We start from the raw sequence: 12,506 nt of genomic DNA, 5'->3' as shown, positions 1-12,506 counted from the left end.
GGTAGTGCAAAGAGCTTAAATATGGAGACTATTAAACACAAACACACATACTACAATTACTACTTATACATATAAGTATTAAAACGAAACCTAACACACAAATAAATATACAATACAATATATATATATATATATATATATATATATATATAATATATATTTATACAAGCATATATACAATATATAAAATGGCAACTTAAGGCAGAGATAGAAAGTATAGTTTTAGCTGATTTTTGAATATGGGGAGAGATTTAGCTAATCTTAATTCTACTGGTAAAGCATTCCACAGCCGAACAGCCCGGAAGGTAAAAGAGCTATTATAAAATTTAGAAGTAGATGAGGGAGAAGCAAGAATATGAGTCTGAGAACATCTGATAGAAGAGAGATACTTGAAACGCTCTTTGAGATAAGGTGGTGTAGCGGGGTTAAAGAGAATGCCATAGAGAAGGGCGAGAACATGAGAGTCACGGCGAAGACGAATAGGAAGCCACTTGAGCTGAGAACGGAACTGTGACACATGGTCAAATTTGCGCAGACCAAATATAAACCTTATACCGAGATTCTGGAGGCGCTCGAGCTTATTCAGCTGGTCCTCCGTAAGTATAAGTAATAATTAATAATTAAGTAAGTATTAGTAGTAATTATTTCTGAGAGGCATATGTCATACAATTTCTGATGATTGTCAAGCAGGTCCCTCGAGAAGTAGACTTGAAACTGCAATTAGGTATACCTTTAAGCAGGCTGGTCCTGGTGGGCGGCTGCGCGAGGCCGAGCAGCACGGCGAGGCGCTGCGCCTTCTCCACGGGGCTCTTGTCCGTCTCCACGAAGCGGTCGAACTCCGGGTGCAGCGACGGCAGCGGCACCGACAGCACCGCCACCAGCACGCGGCACGCCATTCTGTTAAACAAACGACTATCTTAATACTACATTTCAATGCAAGTGCAAGTGTGTTATTATTTACGAGTCGATACCACTTTATATCGTGTAACAATACTTTTTGTATGTAATAAATGTCTAATGACAAAATAAAAGTATATAAAGTTTTTGAACATCCAAACTCTTTGGTGTGGACGGTCAAAATTAAATTTAAAAAAGCTGGAAAAGTAAAAAGCAGTACTTCACAAAAACCAACTTTGCGAACACTAAACAGCCACGTAAAGTATCACATTATGAGCAACTGTTTTAAAAAAATGCTTGAAAACTAGTCCCTTGAATAATTAATCGATTACCGCTCGACATGTTTCGATCAGTTTTGAGGAATGAGTGCTAATGATTCCTACGCGAGGTAAGCTATTTTGACACTATGAAAAACGCGAAATCGAAAAATTTATATGGGTGATAAATTGATAATAAACTAATCTTTAAGTTGCTGAACTAATAAATTTCAAAATATTTAAGAAATTTCTAAAGGTTGGATCGAATGATGTTAGATGGTAAATAATTAAGATACAAATATCTGCACCTACTCCTAGAGATGCAGTGATTTGAACCATACATAAGAAAAGGTTGTCCGTGGTAGTTACTTTCAATAGTAGTATCATGTTAAACAATGTGCTGAAACAATCCACCAAACTATGATAGCTTTACTTAGGCCAGGAAATGAATGCTCAAAAAAAATTATAGAGGGAAATGCTTGGAACACAATTGTTGACTCCGTAACTTTGTTTGGACTAGTTAGGAGGTGAACATATCAAAAGTCCCCACCCGTAACCCTGGTGCCTGGGGGGTTTGAATGTTCCATTTTTCGGTTTTTCGATTATATCTCGGAAGCTATGCGTCTGAGCGACATGGCCACTTATACAAAATGAAAAGTGATTTAATTGTTAAGTACAAGTTTTTCGATATCTTGTATAATTTTTGAGATATCCGCTCTTGAAGGTTTCTTTGGGGCTCTCATTTTAATCTCGATTATACATCAGTGAAGCTGCTAGACCAGGTTTGGTATCGTTTTCGTATAAATCGGGGTTGCTGAATTAATTTACGGTATCAACATTGACACCATATTGGTAGATACTTTTGACGCGTTGTCTTATCTGATACTATTGCAGCTGACATGTACTCACTTCTGCAGCTCCTCCTGGGTGATGTTCTTCTTCATCTCTCGGGACAGCTGGAACAACTTGAGCAGAGCGGCTGCGTGGAACAGGCAGTGACCGGCCTTCCAGAAGACCAAGGCGAGCTTGCCGTAGTAGTTTGCCATGGTCTTGGCCACAGGGGTCTTCTTAGACATGTTCATCAGGCTGTGTATGTCCTCAATGGCCTTATAAGCTTCCTATTAAGAAAAAGAGAATATTTTAATGAATATAAATTAACAAGGCTCAAGAATTGTTCAAATAAATAACATTTAAATTCTTAGTCACACAAAGATAAAAATGAGTGTAAATGTGAAACTAATCATCAACATCTTGTATGGACTTTATTACACTAAAATAAGCCCCATTGATGGGACATTTTAAGGACTGAATACATACTCATTATTTGGCTCATCATAAAGTGACAACTTTTGAATATCAATACTGTTTAGTTCAATATTGTAATAATACTCATCAAGACAATTCTATTCTAATAACCCCAAACACAATAAGGTTGCGTTATCACAGAGTTCCTATGGCCACCTGCTGTCTCCATCATCAGATCAGCTTGATGGTACCATAATTGCATTGTCACCCCGACTTACAATATGTATGCAAATTTTCAGCTTCATCAGAAATGGAGAAGTGGGTCAAATTGAACTTGCAAGATTTGACCCATACAAACATAGTTACTTACATTGCAATTTAAATAAAAGCTTGTAAAAATAATAAAAATAAGGCAAACAGCTGATGGTGTAGATTTTTGTGTAACTTGCCTGCCAAAGTTCCATCTGAATGGCGCTGTCCAGCTGGAACAGCCTGGTCTCCAGGTTGAGTTGCTGCGTCTCCGGCCTGGAGATGCTCACATTGCCGGTTTGCACCTGGAATTATTATAATTGTTAGTATATTTGGAATACTGCATTCAATATCATACATTCGGTAGAGACACACTGAAAGAGAATGAACTAAAGGACATCGAACTTAAAGATGTCCTTCTGTTCTGCAGGAAAACAAGAAGATTTGAGGAGAATAGTGTGGGAATGCCGCCGGGACAGTAACCTCCAGCTCCAAGTTTAGGGAACTGGGCTGAATGAACGCGACATGTGATCGACAGCCCGCCTGCTTCCGGCCGGGCGTCCCTACACTACATCTACATATTTGGAATACTAGTAACAAAAACAAATTGCATATAACTGATATAACATACTCTTTTAAGTCTCTTTTCTGTAATGTTAATTAATTTGTTCAGGCATAAATTAAGACAGTACGCCAGTACGGCGCCCTGTCGCGTTAGCCAACAAAATGATGTGCCTCCGAGGCCTACCATGTCGCAACAAGGGAGATATTACGAATGGGATTTATTTCAGAGGCAGCTGTATGTACAGTAAGAATAAGAATCTTTTATTTGCGACAAGCTGCAGAGATAACTGACCCCCCGCATAGAAACTTGTTAGTCAGTTATCTCTGCAGCTTACTGTACAGTCGCCATCAGATATATCGGAGCGGCCAAGGCGCTTACAAATATCTGAACACGCCTCTATTGTCAAGGCGCTAGGTGCGTGTTCCGATATTTTTGAGCACCTCGGCCGCTCCGATATATCTGATGGCGACTGTACTTATATTTTGATTTTCTCATTATTGAATCATCTTGACTGCTAAGGGTTTATAACTTTATTTGTTGCGTAAGAAGGGCCATGAGCGCGATATCGTGAAGGTTTTCAATGGAGGCATAAGACAAAGTGATTTCACTTATCGGGTTGTTAAGACCTACTCTATACAAATATTTTTACGGTGGGCTTGCAGATATCCTTTAAATAGTCCCCTATTGTGTTGCAGAAAGTTTTTTGACATATTTTTGTATTGCATAATGTTACTTAGCAGAAATGTCGTTTGGCAGAATTATCTTTCGTATCTTTCGCATACTGCTTTTCGCATAATATTACTTTGCAGAATTTCTTTTTGCATAATATTATTTGACAGAAAACCCTAACCTAACCCACTTAGAAAATTCTTCCAAATGAATATTATGCAAAATTACTATAATAGCAATCATTCGACTAAAAGTTTTCTGCAATACGTGTTATGCAAAGTGTATTTCTGATAAATAATACTCTGCCAGATGAGGGGAACCCCCTTTAAATGCTTCCAGAGATTATCACAAAGCTTTCTAAACTCGGTCTTGCGCGAGTATTTCAGGCCGAACTTGTAGGCCTAGCGCGCGATATATCTACGTGAGCGTCAAGAACAGGTCTCCCAACCTCCCAACTATCTAAGATACTTACAGTGGGCTTGCAGATATCCTCCAAATGCTTCCTCAGCTTGTCACAGAGCTTCCTGAACTCGGTTTTGCGCGAGTACTTCAGGCAGAACTGGAATGCCATACGCGCGATATCGTGGTACAGGGTCTCCACGTGCGCGTTCGTGCGCAGCAGCTCCAAGCATTGGCAGTAGGACTCCCAGAGGAATTTCACCTGGTAAATGACAAAGTTATTTTAAAAACCGGCCAAGTGCGAGTCGGACTCGCGCACGAAGGATTCCGTACCAACTCACGTTTGTTGTATGGGAGCCCCACTTAAATATTTATTTTATTCTGTTTTTAGTATTTGTTGTTATAGCGGCAACAGAAATACATTATCTGTGAAAATTTGAACTGTCTAGCTATCACGGTTCATGAGACAGCCTGCTGACAGACGGACAGACAGACAGACAACGGAGTCTTAGTAATAGGCTCCTGTTTTTACCCTTTGGGTACGGAACTCTAAAAATTGCAGTGATATAGCCCTTTTGATTCCCTCATACCTCCTCTTCCTATTCTAGGGTTCATCTGCCTCTTTTCAGATCTATTTAGGCTACAAAGTTATTTGTGTACTAGTTTAGGGATTACAAGATAAAAGCAAAAATAAAAATGCTAAGATTTGATACACAATCTTAAGAACCTTGGCAATTTTAATACTTATACATTTCCAACTTATATTAACTTCGCTTCTTAATATTTGCCAGTCATCTAAAAAAATATTATTATTGTTAGATTCTTTTGTAGAGACATAAATTAACCCAGAATACAAAATAGTGGTGCATTCTGCCGTGTGTAGTCCATATTTGCTGTGCCTCTGAGGCCTACCATCTCATAACAATGGAATTATTAGAAATGGGATTTATTTCAGAGGCATACTATAGGTACTATAGGTACTAGAGATAACATAACATGCCGATGGGCCCAGAAATTACTAAGTCGGAGCTCTCACTCACTTCAAATATAACCTAGGACTTATAAGTTTTTGACATTGTCTATGGCTTCCTTATAAACAAACTTGCATGAAAATGTCTTAAATGGTCATTTTTCTGTAAAGTGATACACTCGTTTTTTTTTGAAGGTAAGTAAATTTAATGTTATTTCTACTCAGAATCATCAGCTGATCCAACCTTCTAGGAGGAAAAAAAATGTCCCAAAATTGTCATTGCTTTCCATTTTGTTACCGCCGTACAAAGTGTTTGGCAAAAATGGTAACAAAATGGAAAAATAATACTTGGGACACTTTTTTTTCTCCTAGTAGGATCAAAAGAGCTTGTGATTCTCAGTAGGAAAAACATTAAATTTACCTACCTTAGAAAAAAAGTCGAGTGTATCTCTTTAAAAAAATGCCCAAATACAACTAAAACTAAATCAAGTTGTCTATGGTTTTACAATATTAAAATGCCTACCCATGGAGTAAGTATAGTCCTGTCAGATCGGTCCTGTGCATCCTCCCCGGAGACGGCACTCAGTAGAATGCTCTCAGGTGTAGCAAGGTTGTCCAGATCATCAGTGTCAATGACAGCCTGTGTGGATTGCGCCCGGGCGGCCTCCGTTCTCTCTTCTGCCATTCGTAGATAGCCTCTGAGGTCGCAGAATTTTGGTGTTACATTTTTGAAGTACTTATGGGGCGTTCTCAATCAAAAGGTACCACTTTGTCGCTTACCATAAAGAGGAAATTTGCTTTTATCTTTATACATATACCCTGTCAGAGCATCCTAATGGCAAGCGACAATGTGGTACCTTTTTATTGAGAATGTCACATATTTTATTAGGCACATTGTGAAAAGATTCAGTGATTGTGATTCAGTAAAAAAACTGTTAAAACCAAACTAAAATCTTGTGTATTGTAGTGCAGTAGAAAAGAGAGCAAACAATGATGGTATATGAGAAACAACAAACAACATAAAACAAAACAACACAAGATTTTTATTTTGTGCATAAAAAAACAGTAAACAAATATAGGTTGCTCCTAACTGACTTTTCTATTAACAAACTGAATTCATGTGGCAGATGAAATTTGATAGCATTGAATTATGATAGCGCTAGCGCAGTTCATTTTATTATTAATTGAATACTTTCCAATGTACCATGTTTACAAACGACCTAATGCATACAGGAAACATACTACTTAAAAAAACAAGATTGCAATTAATTGTGGAAATAATGACACAGTAGCTCACCTAATAACTTGCTCCAAAGATCCAACGTTCACCGACTGGAACATGTTTCGGTACTGAAAGAGGCCTTCTTTCGCGATGTGGGACTTGCGGAGGTCCACGCACAGCTCCAGGTACTTGAACATAATCGGCTCCAACACGGACTCCGACCAGTTGTAAGCCCATTTCTTGTTGCGGAACACCTCTTGCAAGGTGTCCAGCGCCCGAGCGGGCTTGTTCAGGTCCATAAACTCTGTGAGATGGGACGCCGAAAAAAGGCATTTTTAGTTTGGTTATGTTAATAACTATTTAAAAACAAATCCGTTATCAAGCACAAACTATGTCTAATTTTCTTTTAGAATTTCCACATATAACTAATTGTGTAGATTATGTTAAGAGGGTGGGTCTGTTACGAAAGGTCAGAGATATAACGTGCAACGTGGTAAGATTGCATGAAACTTTAACTCACCATTGGCCCGTTTGAGGGCATTTTCCGGTCTTTGACCGTATCGCGCCATGATTTACACTGCACTTTTCACTTCATTAACACAATTTTGGGACGTTTCGTCTTGGTGAAAGGGAATAATTCGTAAATTATTCCTTTCCAAGTCACCGGCCTGACAGGCTGCAGGACAAAATGGCTGTCTGTGACTCTGTGTCTGTGTCTTCATATGTCAGTTCCTCCGTTTTCCTTTAGACGATTTGTGTGTAATTTATTTCAACCAATTACTAATAACATTCGTCATAAACACTGGCTATCAACCAATAGAATCGCAGGAAAAAAGCGCACTAGCTCCGCGTCATTTGAATTTGACACCTAATTTTACGCAAATGGGAACAGAGTAACTTCCGGTTACTTAAAGCACCCATTCACGAGACCACTCTTTTTATCTCATAGAAACAAATAAAATATAGTTGGTCAAACCAAATTGTCAGTAAATAAGAACAAAAAAACTATACTCATCCTTTTCTTTTGGGTACTAGTACTAGTGTAAGACAAAGATAGTATGATTCTCTCTGTCTATGTTTGAAATGAGACAGTCCTGTGACAAACTGTTTGTTATATAAACCATATTTTATTTTATAGCTCCCTCCACACGTGCGCGAATCGCGGCGCGAAGCCGCGAACTCGAGTGTGGAGTCTAGTTCGCTAATCAGCGAAATCGAGTCCACACTCGCGTTCGCGGCTTCGCGCCGCGTAGTCTGGAGCGGCATATCAATACATAAACATGTAAAGGGCCCTCCACACTCATGCGCGAATCGCGGCTTCGAGCCGTGTCGTCTGGAGCAAGCTTTATATTTTTGTTAAATAGAATAATTTTTAGAACTTGCCCGGAATTCAAATCAACGATACCTTCCGTTGTGCACATGTTGTGCATGTATCCAATCGCACTCAAGAGTTTCAAGTTGTCATTGTCAAGTCAACTGCTCGAATGTTTTTGACAATTTTGACAGTCACGCGCGAAACTTCATTCATTTATGCACATTCTTGGATAAAAAGAGGAATATTTTTGCTTATCGTTAATTTGTACATACACTAGACATTGTTACAGAATATAAATAACATTTAGTCTATCGTTCAGTCACCAGTCTTTAAATATCAAGATCCTTAATCAGACAAAAATATAACCTGCTCAAGATGCCATTAGTGACTAAAATTCGCCTATTTCGTAGTAATTATACAATTTGTTATATGTCTGAGGAATTATTTGTATTTCCAGACAAGAAGTATTATGTTAATCTTGGCGTGAAATCCGGGGATGCGTGGGAATTCGACATAGAACGATGTGATGGAGATCGCAAAACCAAGTCACTAAAATTGGTTGTAAATGCATTATTTCTGCAGCCATTTGTGAGAGAATGTTTGAATTCTGTGGTGTATAGGACTAATGTGATGAATCATTTGAATGAGCGTTGTGGGAATCCTGAGAATGGGACAGCATTTTTTAAATTAATTCTCAAGCCACCTGATTCAGAAATTATAGATTATGCATGGTAAGAAGAATTTTTTTTGGTACTTTTTGTGCACTGTTTGAAGGTACATTTTGAATGAATTTCAACATACTTTTCTGGTTTTATTGTCTCCTAGTCAAAAAAGTCACTTTTAATGACTAAATATCCATTCAATGATAACAGTGTTGAAGAAAATTTTACCTAAACCAAATATACTCCATCACACGAGTTGTAGGCATATTTGTCTAAATCCTCTACATGGTATTCAGACGTTTTTGAGTGTAATAATAGCATAAAAGAGAGATTTTTATATATACCAAGGATCTATAATTTAGTGGTAAAAAACAGTACCTTTTTAAGGAATTTACCTCATAACTTATTGTGAGGCCTGAGCGAACGCGTTCAGCGGGGCGCGCAGCGTGGCGTCGGGCTCACAAGTGATTTGAGCAGCGTGCACTAAGGCTGCTCCAAAAAAGTTTGCATTTTTTAACATGCCCAACTCAAGCGTCCACTCGAGCCTTACACTTATGTAATCTTTGTAGTTGATTTATTAATTTATAATAATAATAAGCCTCTTTATCCTGTAGTAAAAGTTCTGTGTTTAGATATTTGTTGTTGTATTGTTATAAATTAAAATTAAATAATCATTTATTTTCAGGCATGGCCCATAGAAGTGTTAGTAACAAAATACTTAAATACTAATGTTAAACAGTACAATTAATTAAAATTGGTTATATAATGTCTCGCAGTCCAGTGTGCCTCTAGGCATAGGCTTCCTCCAACATCTTCCATTGTGTGTTGTCACTACTCTTCTCCAGTGGACACGCTGTGAGTTTTAGGTTGTCTTCCCATCTGGTTCGCTGGTGTCCTCTGTTTCGTTCGCTATCTCTAGGCCCTAGAGATAGCAAACCCTACTCTAGAGTCTAGGGTACCAATCTGAGACTACTTGGCTCCATTAATTTATAATCTTGCACTAATTTCAGGAATAAAAGGATACTGGAACTAGTATGGAGCAGGGTGGAAATAGAGAATGCATTTTCTTGGCTGTCCACCCTCGGTGGTGCCTACTCAGCTCTCGGAGATTACTTCGAGGACTGTGTAAGTTGCCTTTCCTGTTCATGCTTCTGACGTACCTTGTGTCGACTAACATGCTTTTAATATGTTATGGGACTAGAATAAAATTGTGCAGTTCTCGATATTATTCCTCTGGCTCTGAAAGCACCTAGACATCTGCGAATTTTAAACAGGACAACCCTTTGATCACTTAAATTTCAAGTATTTACTTCCAGGGAGTAGATCCTTGGCAAAAAAAAGTAATTTTGTTGTATGGACTCTGACCACTCAGCTACACTGCTAATTTAAGCAAGATGGATTTGCTTTCATTGATTTTTGATTGTACCAAATGTACCATATAACCGAAGTGTTGTAAATTTACAGGCAGAGGAAGCGGGAAGGATATCAATACGCCAATACAAGCTCTCCCAAATGCTGGGAGATGACGCCTTAGCAGCCAGGAGCAAGCTCTATTCTGCACTCTCATATGCTCAGAAAGGCAAACTCAAACTGTCAAGGCATATTGTGAGGAACATCCACGCATTTGGCAGACTTACTCATGATAAGAGGTTGGTGCGTATGTGCCAAGGCGTTTGGGCGAAATTGAAGTATCTAAGGGCGATTAAAAATAGTTCTGGTAAAGGTGGAGGTAACGGTAAAATTGTGTAATAATTGAGATGAGCAGTGTATTGAAATCTTTAATTTAAATTGTCATAAAATGAAAACTGACTATATCACTGCCTGTAAGAGCATTTTAAGAAGCGCAACTGCAGGAACATGGTTAATTTATACACTAAATCCAAAAAAAGATGAGTATGTGTGAAATGATAATGGTCCGGGAGGTCCGTAGCTACTCAGTGAGCCGGTGTCGGCAGGGAGCCGTTCTAATTCCTTGCCATCAAATGGAAGTCTTTTAAGTAGTTCATGAGTATTCAAAGTGTTGAAAAGAAAAATTCTAACTCTATTATGAATGGGATATTACCTACTTAAATGTATACAATGTGTATTCTCGTAATTCCGAATACTTCAGATTGTTGCCAATATTCAAAATTATCCGAATATACCTTATCACTACACCCTACACTATTTCTTATAAAACATAGTCCCCAGCGGCGTCTGTGTGTGTGTATGTATGTTCACGATAAACTCAAAAACTGCTGAACGGATTTTCATGCGGTTTTCACCTATCACTAGTGATTCTTGAGAATGGTTTAGGTGTATAGTTTGTTCAGGTTTTGTGTAACCTGTGCGAAGCCGGGTCGCTAGTTAGATTTAAAGTCAGCATGTTCCCTTGCTACTCGCTGAAACAGATTTATATCGCAAATACCCCATTTTTAATTGCAGTTATATGGAAAATAATAATGTATTATTTCCTTAGGCACCTGAAAGGTGTAGCCCCTTATAATGACACGCATCTTAATTTAATATACCGTCTGTTGTAATAATTTTTTTGTTATTCAATTATGTCTTTGTTTACTTATTTATGAAGCACTATGCGATATACTTGGTTAGCCGGGTCCACACAGAGCGAGCATACGCGCGAGGCAATTCCTCGCGCACAAAACGGCCAGTGTAGACGTGCCTCGGCCGCGGCGAGCGTGTTGTATCGCGTGTATGCTTGCCCTGTTCCTGCCCGGCTTTTGGACGACCGGTAACTAAATATTTTTGCAGTGACAGTAGGGTGAAGGAGGGAACAGTGACTCGGAGAAAAATAGCCGGGTAGTGGCTTACTCAACCTAATTCCAACATGAGAGAGGCTACTTGCTTCCCTGCTAATACAACAAACATTCAGTAATCAAACAAATTTAAATGGACGAGCAATGGTTATTCTAAGCACGTAAAGGTGCTAAAGTGTATAGCGATATCTGAGCGACTGAGCCACTGTTCCCGCCTTGACCCTACCTTAATACATTTTGGACCTACCTTCTTAACATAAGAATATCACTTTGGGACCCTTTACGCTTTATGTATAAATATATTTAAAAAAAAACATGCTATTCTGAACTTTATTGTGAGTGCATTAGGGTCTTGTTCTATGAACGAATATCACATGTATCAGATATTAGAGGAAAAAGAAAACTAGTCATATGGCGAAAAATATTACGATTACTTGTTCAATAGTGATATTCGAAATAATCCTTTGTACCTATGTTCCCCTGATATTTCTATCGGTGCTGTAAATAAAAGTTATTCATAATTATAAAATTGTTTTTATAGTTTGTCAAGGGACTGTCTCATTTCAAACATAGACAGAGAGAATCATACTATCTTTGTCTTACACTAGTACTAGCACCCAAAAGAAAAGGATGAGTATAGTTTTCTTTGTTCTTATTTACTGACAAGATTTGCTTGACCAACTATATTTCTGTTTTCACATTTGAGGAGTTCCCTAGATTTCTCATGGATCCCATCATCAGAACTCGAGCTTGACAAAAATGTGTCTTAAAAACCTAACTTGCTTAACAAACATAACAAAAAGGACAAATCGCCAAACGTGAACTATGCGTCTTAGAATCTGATCGTCCATTCTGAGCAGTTCCACTTCATCAAATGTCACTTTTTTAAATGTAAATACTTCATTTGTTGATGAAAATACTAAAATCACTATATGTATGCCTTTAACATTTGAGGAGTTCCCTCGATTCCTCATGGATCCCATCATCAGAACTGCGTTTTGACAAAAACGGGATCAATCTGTACTATACTTACAATAAAAAAAAAAGAATTTTCGCAATCGGTCCAGAAATGACAGAGATATGGAGTAACAAACATAAAAAACCGGCAAAGTGCGAGTCGGACTCGCGCACCGGGGGTTCCGTACTTTTTAGTATTTGTTATAGCGGCAACAGAAATACATCATCTGTGAAAATTTCAACTGTCTAGCTATCACGTTTCATGAGATACAGCCTGGTGACAGACGGACAGCGGAGTCTTAGTAATAGGGTCCCGTTTTTACCCTTTGGGTACGGAACCCTA

The 12,506-nt window shown here is 38.4% G+C and overlaps 2 protein-coding genes across 2 annotated transcripts in view; one reads left to right on the top strand and one right to left on the bottom strand.

The window, feature by feature from the left end:
* LOC134749975 (eukaryotic translation initiation factor 3 subunit A-like) overlaps positions 1-7,057 on the bottom strand; it is a 32,359-nt gene extending 25,302 nt beyond the window's left edge. The window contains exons 1-7 of the mRNA XM_063685011.1: positions 6,994-7,057; positions 6,549-6,777; positions 5,775-5,949; positions 4,355-4,543; positions 2,845-2,953; positions 2,064-2,268; positions 731-897 (exon numbers count right to left, since the gene is read on the bottom strand). Of these exons, the coding sequence (XP_063541081.1) occupies positions 731-897; positions 2,064-2,268; positions 2,845-2,953; positions 4,355-4,543; positions 5,775-5,949; positions 6,549-6,777; positions 6,994-7,042 (1,123 nt within the window). The 5' untranslated portion in view covers positions 7,043-7,057. The remainder of the gene's footprint in view (positions 1-730; positions 898-2,063; positions 2,269-2,844; positions 2,954-4,354; positions 4,544-5,774; positions 5,950-6,548; positions 6,778-6,993) is intronic.
* Positions 7,058-7,977: 920 nt separating this feature from the next.
* LOC134750256 (uncharacterized protein F58A4.6) lies at positions 7,978-11,739 on the top strand. The gene is made up of 3 exons (XM_063685413.1): positions 7,978-8,519; positions 9,461-9,575; positions 9,915-11,739. The coding sequence occupies exons 1-3, from the start codon at positions 8,164-8,166 to the stop codon at positions 10,197-10,199; spliced, it is 756 nt and encodes a 251-aa protein (XP_063541483.1). The 5' UTR covers positions 7,978-8,163; the 3' UTR covers positions 10,200-11,739.
* The last annotated feature ends 767 nt before the right edge of the window (positions 11,740-12,506 follow it).

This window comes from Cydia strobilella, chromosome 19 (assembly GCF_947568885.1).
Source record: "Cydia strobilella chromosome 19, ilCydStro3.1, whole genome shotgun sequence".
Lineage (NCBI taxonomy): Eukaryota > Metazoa > Arthropoda > Insecta > Lepidoptera > Tortricidae > Cydia > Cydia strobilella.
The sequence above is the reverse complement of the archived record's forward strand: the minus strand, read 5'-3'. Positions and strand labels throughout refer to the sequence as shown.